At 36.5% G+C, this 7,142-nt stretch overlaps 2 protein-coding genes across 2 annotated transcripts; one reads left to right on the top strand and one right to left on the bottom strand.

Moving 5' to 3' along the window:
- The first annotated feature begins 3,058 nt into the window (after positions 1-3,058).
- Positions 3,059-4,180, top strand: LOC113343743. Its single transcript, XM_026587879.1, has 2 exons — positions 3,059-3,131; positions 3,231-4,180. The coding sequence occupies exons 1-2, from the start codon at positions 3,094-3,096 to the stop codon at positions 4,159-4,161; spliced, it is 969 nt and encodes a 322-aa protein (XP_026443664.1). The 5' UTR covers positions 3,059-3,093; the 3' UTR covers positions 4,162-4,180.
- A 35-nt stretch (positions 4,181-4,215) lies between these two features.
- On the bottom strand, positions 4,216-6,823 carry LOC113343744 (transcription factor BHLH089-like). Its single transcript, XM_026587880.1, has 6 exons — positions 6,127-6,823; positions 5,819-6,013; positions 5,584-5,649; positions 5,303-5,371; positions 5,120-5,191; positions 4,216-4,726 (listed from the first exon to the last, which is right to left on the bottom strand). The coding sequence occupies exons 1-6, from the start codon at positions 6,493-6,495 to the stop codon at positions 4,586-4,588; spliced, it is 912 nt and encodes a 303-aa protein (XP_026443665.1). The 5' UTR covers positions 6,496-6,823; the 3' UTR covers positions 4,216-4,585.
- Positions 6,824-7,142: the final 319 nt, after the last annotated feature.

Consider the following 7,142-nt stretch of genomic DNA (forward strand, 5'->3'; position numbering starts at 1 on the left):
GATAAGCCTATTTGATTTTCCTTTTTATCTTTCGATCTGGGTTCAGAAATATGTTTGTAATAGAAAAAGTCCAGCAAACCTCATGAATCCGGAACACTTACACTCAGTTAGATGAGAAGTATATATTACTATCCACCTCTAAAGAACAATCCAAACAAATCGAATAAGAGTTCAAATATCTTTGCGGGGGAATCACAAAGTCTAGGACCAAGATAACTTTGAGATTCTATCATCTCTTTCTTGATTTGAGATAACAAGAACCTCGAAGATCAATAAGAACAAGATCCAGATACACGAACTATCATGAGGAAAGATAGTTATACCGTGCTTCACGAATCCCTAAGTGAAGTCTTTAAGTTGTAACCTAATTATGTTTATCAGAGAAAACCTAGGTTTGGCAAGCAATTAGGATACCGAAGTGTCATGGATTAAGAAATATTGTTGCATGAGTCTCTCTATTTATAGTTTTTCAAGATTCTAGGTAGCTTTGACTTCAATCTAAGATAACTTGAGTTCTAAGCAAACACTTTCCCAGTTTAGATGAAATTCTTGTTAGGAATTGGTGTAAGAATGTGAAAAGTCCGCCTTGAAATTGCACAGAAAAATATACACTATGGTCCAGGGTTCTAGAACTGTGTACAATGATAGTTCGTATTGGCAAATATGCATTTTGAAATTTCAAGCATAAGTGATGTTCATCAATATTCAAGGATTAAACAATGATTCACAAATACGCTGTGATTTTAGTGAACAAAGTTGTCTTATAAGTGTTTATGAGAGTTGTAGCAATGTCAAACATATTTGTGAAAATAGTTTATGAGCATCTGCTTAGTTCTGTAATGGGTAGGTATGTATACCTATGGGGCAGTCTGTGAATTCGGGCTATTGGGGAACGCGTACGCTTAGCCATTCACGAACTCATATCCCAGGGTACACGTAATGGGTATGTGTACCTCCCTCCTACGAACTCATAACCATGGGATACGCATACTAGATATGCGTACCTATCCCACTTTCATAATTCAGACTATTAGGGTACGCGTACTGGGCATTCGTACCTACTATGTGTCCAGAATTCAGTATGTTCTGATACTCCTTTTAAACAATTCGAAACATTCTCAATCGCCATAGATAATAAATATCATTGATTGGTCAATTTCTAAATGATCAACTTGCAACAAAAATAGCTCACGAACAATAAATTGTTCTTAACCAAGATTTTTAAGGATTTATGAACATCCGTTGCTTGAATCATATTTCGAGAGATTTATCAAGACAAGCTTGAATCAAAATTTCCTCTTTGTAATAATAAATCTACTCAAATCCTGTGACATGGTATCATAAGATAGCATGGTATATTCTATGAATAAATAGGATGATTCGGTCTTCACATACCTCTTTCTCGATGAAGTTCTCCAAAGGTCTTCGTCTGTTCTTGAGTTTTCAATCTTCAAGGATTATTCAGTGATGTATGATACTCAACTACCGTACTCTAATACTAGTCCGAGACTTAACTTTAGTAGACTAGAAATCAAGATATAGTATTGTGCATTTAACATTGACAACAAGCTTGAGATAGCAAAACTTGCACTTTCGACCGAGCAATGGTCTATCAGTATTTATAAAAACATTTAAATTAGAAAATATTTGTATTCATTTCTATCGATCATTATTTTATTATAGTCATAACCAAAGGATCATGAGTATAAGACCATAGGATCTTTAATATCCGATGGTCCAAATATTCGATGACATGGCATATTACTCATTTTTAGTTTGTGTTTGATGATGAAGCGTGGTGGTGCCGGTGGTGACAAAATGCCTTAAGTTATACTAGTTCTATTTTTCCTTTGTAAGCGTGTGAAAATATATACTCCCTCCATTCTTTTTAATAGGCTGGTTTTGATTTTAGAGAAAATTAAGGAAATTAAGAGAATCAATCATTGAAAGTGGTCCTCATGACACTTGTCAATAAAAGAAGTGAAGTGAAATGGTCCTCATGACACTTGTCAGCAAAAGAAGTAAAGTGAAATGGTCCATAAACACTTGTCATCAAAAGAAGTTAAGAGAAGTGGTCCCAGAAAACTAAAGTAACATTTGACTTTCCCAATTAGGGAACCAGCCTATTTTTCGAACATTTATTTATAAAAACCAGCCTATTATTTAAGAACGGAGGGAGTATATAAATTAAGATTATTTCTGTCGAACTCACCTAATTATGTTGAATCAGTCCTTGTTAGTTAGTTAATTATGTTTTTTGCTCTTCCTACGACGTATTTCGTCTTTTAAACTACATTGAGTTTGAACGAAACTTTGGAACTAACCAGTAAATTAGATATTCAGTTCTATTATTTTCGCTCCAATCTTGGAAAATGTGGTCTAGATTTATAGATATTTAGAAAAAAGAAAGATTAAAATGATTCAAAAAATTATTTGCATTTGCGAACATATAAGAGCATCTCCAACAGGGGTGAATCTGTTTTTAGTTTTAGTGATACATTGGATTTTAGATTCCCGTTTGGCATAAATCCATCTCCAATAGTAAGTCCTAAAAACGAAGAGGGACCAATTACAAAATATAAAGGTGTTCAAGAAAGTGTTATGTACACACCTCCGGCTCCACCTCCACATCATATTTTCCACTATTTTTTAAAAAAAATTCTCTATTATTGGCGATGGTTTTTCATATATGAGGTCTTATATTTATTCCATGTGTAGACCCCATAAATAAAAGGACTAAATAAAAATGACACATAAAATTTTTTGCACGTTCCGTTGGAGATGCTCTAAGGACTGTGGTCCAACAGTGGACACCCATGTCCGGTTAGCCATTAGGCGTCTCTTAACCAACAAATCTAGGTACACTAGTGATAAGGGGAAAAACACTAGGCCTGGCCCGAGTGAGTTCAGTTGCAGCCCGGAAATCAACTATATAGTGTCCTGAACTCTTTCTCCCAGCTTTTCTTACTTCAGCACCAGAAAATAAAATCGAAGAGAAAAAGAAAACACCGAGATAGAGGATCTTATAGTTGTAGTTAAAAATTCTAGGGTAAAAATATTAGGGATTTTGGGTTTAAAGAAAAGAAGACAACAATGTCAATGGCGTCGAGGCTTTCCTCCCAGCTCCAACTGTAAGAACTTCTTCTTCTTCCCCTCTCTCTCTCCGTTTCTCTATCTCTTCTTGGTAATGAATCAAGAGTTAAATAAACCCTTTTAACTCAATGTTGCAGGAAAAACATGGAAGAAAATCATGAAGAAGAAGAAGAAGAAGAAGAAGAAGAAGAAGTAGTGAAACCCAACCAGCAAGAGAAACAAGAAGTAGAAGAAGATGAACGGCCTGTTAAATGCATCACCCTTTACAAACGCGGAGGAGGAAGAACTGGGAATAACCAGGTGTACGGATTATCAGGGAAAGGACAATGGAGACAAGAACAAAGATTAAGAGCATCAAGAATGGAACATCATTTAGGTATTCACTGTTCACTTGAAGATCTAATTCAAGAACAATTAAGTAGATTTGATGGTCATTACAGTAGAGCATTAGGACAACGCAGAAGACTTAAAGACATGAGTCAAATTCTAATGCCCACTAAATGTAGACTTCCAGTCGAATTGGCATGTCTTTCTTGGTATGGTAATTGGCGTCCTTCTTCGATTCTATCCCTTGTTCAATCTTTTTCACGTACACCGAAATCGTCTTCTTCTTCTTCTGGAATTACTGCTAGTACTCCACTTTCAAGAAGTGAAAGAGTTTTGTCAGATTTGATTAAACAAACTCGTACTGAAGAGTTGATTCTTGATGAGGAAATGGCAGAAATTCAAGCTAATTGTATACTTCACCTTCCTTTTAAGAAAGCATCTAAGAGAACCAGCAGTATTGCTTCTGATTTGGCTTGTGTTTATTCTGAGTTCAAGAAAATTGACAGGGTTTACAATCAGGCTCAGAAACTTAGGTACAGGACGTTAGAACTGGTGGTGAAGAAACTGTTGAACCAGTCACAAGCTGCAGAGTTTTTAGTGGCATTCGCTGGAATTCAAGAGATGGTTCATGAGTTTGCTGTTTGTCGAAACCGTCAGAAGAAAGGTCCCATTTCGGTGACTATAAAGAGCAATAACGGAATGCAACAATTGATAGATTCATATTTATCCTCTGGTAGATAAATAAGATGTGCGTTCTTGTTCAACAGACTTCAAGACGAAACTACTTAACAGACATGACACAAAAACTGGGTAATAGGAAGTGATACATTTCATCCTTAGAGAGTTAGAAGGAAGTCAATTCATTTGTCAGATGGTTCTCTGTAGTTTACACTAATACAATAGCAGCAGGAACTAAAATCCTGTTTTAATGATACATATGAAGAATAATAAGGAATGCAGAGATATTTTGGATGCATAGAACAATGGAAAGGGTGCTCACATCTTTTATCGATTATCAACAATAATAATAAATATCAACAGAGACACAACTCCGTAGCAGGACGTAGAAATGGAGTAAGAAGGTTGACGAGGGAGTAACTGTTACTTGATAATCAGATGAAGATGCTACCCTGATATTGCCATTGACGAGCGGGGAATGTTTATCTTACGCTGTTCTTTCATAACCACCACCGCCACCAACCTGCATATGTAACCACTCTGATGGGGATCCACCTTGGATGTATTCTCTTGTCGCCTGTGACCCGTAAACTACTCCAGTAGTTTCATATGCTTGTTGTGCACCAAACTGTAAAAGAAATAATACTTGTTTTACATTGTGTATCTCCACTCAATATATTCATTTTTTCTTGGTTATAGACATAAGATTGACAAGCTAACCAGTTGATGCTCTTATGTTAAAACGAATCATATAGGATTAAGTCTGCCATTTCAGCATGAGGTTTAAGGTTTTAAAATTCAATGAGAATATCGTAAAACATACTTTTGACAACGATGGATCAAAACATATACAACCATAAGACATTATGCTTTGAAAGACAAATATAATAGACCAAAACTAACTTCTTGACCCTTAGCATGACCTGTTTCTGTTAGGTTTATATCATATTTATGTTACTGTGTACATCGAGTTGAGTATACAAGCAAGATTGAATCTGAAATGGGTATTTTTGAAACTTACATCTTTAAATTGAAATCCTTCGGTGCTTGGGCTGGGACCTGAATTGACCGCTTCAAGTTTCATCGACAAGAACTGCATTATCCAGCAATGCATATGACTTAGACTCATATTGGACAAGTGACAACATACATATGTAGTAAGCATAACGAAAACAGAACCAACAAGGACACGACGAATACATACCTCAACCTGACGCTGTAGAGATTGGATGTAATTAATAATCTCATCCAACACTAAAGCTTTCCCAATCACCTGCACAACAAAAATTCACCCTACTCTGATCAACTTTTCTTGGTAACAAAATCGTGTTAACGGAAAGACACAAGAACCATTTAGAGTTCTGCAACTTGCACAAAACTTCAACAAAGCTTTCTCCAAAAGTGCTGGCTAAAAATTCTAGCTTCGTGTACGAAGGTAACGAGCAATTGATCTTGTCTAAAATATGGAGAAAAAAATCTTAATACCTTATTACATCCAGGGACAAGATCTTGGAGAATTCTCATTCTCTCGCTGATCTTTTCTCTTCTAGCCTGTTTCAAAACCAAATCTATAAGCAAAACTTGTAAATGAAACAGTTCCCAGAATAGGCATTTATAGATATTGAGGATCTAATAACCTAATTCAGGTCAAACAAGCATTATAGTTGTACGATGTACTGAGTACAAAATTAAAAATTAATAATAGTAGATGGAAAATTACTCTCTCGGCTAGACTGTGACTATCAGTAGCTTGACCTCTTCTCGCTCGAACGTGAATGAAATCTTGCTTCGGGGGTTCGTTTTTTACTTCGGTTTGTTCGGCTGGCTTATTACCCTCGCCCGAACTCGCTTCCATCTCCGACTTCACATCGCCATTATCTTCTCTAGATCCCGACGATTTCAACCGCTTATCTTTCTGCTTATGAAAAATGCAAAACCCCAGATTCAGTTAAACAGATAATTGTGTAAAACAGCCTCATTTCTAGTCTAATTCTAAATCAGCTGAAAATAACAGGGAGAAATAATTACCATTTCCTTAGTCAATTCATCATCACCATCATCCTCAGAAGTTGTTGGTTTATTGTTCAATCCCAAATCTCTTCTCTTATTTCTTCTACCACTCTGATCTGTTGTTACTGTTGATTCTTCAGCAACCCCATTACTCTGATTCCCAAATCCACTCAAATTATGTTCTAAGAAATGTTTCTTTTTAGAATTCCCAAAAATACCATTACTAGATTCTCCACCCCCTCCTCCTCCTCCTACTCCTAATGAAAATGGCCAAATCTCAGCTAAACCAGTACTACTATTATTATTGTTGCTAGTAAATGATGAATTGTTGTTGTTATTTGTGGATGATGAAAATAAACCTTGACTTATTAGTGTTGTATGATCCATTTCTTATTAATAAATCAAAGGAACACCCTCACATTTCTAATACAAGTAGTTTTTGACATTAAAAATGTACTTCAAAAAAAAAAAAAAAAACAAGACCCTTGGAATCAGAAATACTTAGCTTGATCCAGTTCAGTTGAGAATGTAAATCTACATTTGTTGGTGTTGTGGGAATGGCCGTTTTTACTTAGAGAGTGAGATGTGGTTTGGAATCCTTCACTGCTCTCACTGAACTGGACCACAGGTCACTGTTTTGGAGAAAGAGAGGAGATGGAGAGGGGACCAATTACTGGTACTCGCCGATAGAGTTGGAGACAGTGAGACAGAGAGAGAGAGAGAGAGTAATGAAGGGAGGGCCATTGATAAGGGTCGGAGTGACGTCGCACCCTTCAGACCCAAAATGGACTCAGATTTGCTCAGCGCACTTGCAGTGAATGTGGGGTCCACCATGGTCATTAGGTATCTGATCGGGTATCTTTTGGTTATAAGCAAAAACTCCCATTGGAAATGTCGGAACACCACACATCCGTTAAAGACGAGCACCATAGTGCTCTTTTCCTTGGCTAGTGTCATCGGGTTAAACTATGCAAATGCAACAACTTCCCTCGACAACAATACTATGTTCCAGAACACCGTGTTAGACTTTCCGC

The sequence above is a fragment of the Papaver somniferum genome, unplaced genomic scaffold (genome assembly GCF_003573695.1).
Source record: "Papaver somniferum cultivar HN1 unplaced genomic scaffold, ASM357369v1 unplaced-scaffold_65, whole genome shotgun sequence".
Taxonomy (NCBI): Eukaryota; Viridiplantae; Streptophyta; class Magnoliopsida; order Ranunculales; family Papaveraceae; genus Papaver; species Papaver somniferum.

Coding starts and splice junctions, on each gene's coding strand:
- LOC113343743 (XM_026587879.1), top strand. CDS start 3,094: ATGTCAATGGCGTCGAGGCTTTCCTCCCAGCTCCAACT. Junction 3,132..3,230: donor CTTTCCTCCCAGCTCCAACT/GTAAGAACTTCT, acceptor TCAATGTTGCAG/GAAAAACATGGAAGAAAATC.
- LOC113343744 (XM_026587880.1), bottom strand. CDS start 6,495: ATGGATCATACAACACTAATAAGTCAAGGTTTATTTTCATCATCCACA. Junction 5,650..5,818: donor GTCACAGTCTAGCCGAGAGA/GTAATTTTCCAT, acceptor GTTTTGAAACAG/GCTAGAAGAGAAAAGATCAG. Junction 4,727..5,119: donor AAGGATTTCAATTTAAAGAT/GTAAGTTTCAAA, acceptor TTTCTTTTACAG/TTTGGTGCACAACAAGCATA.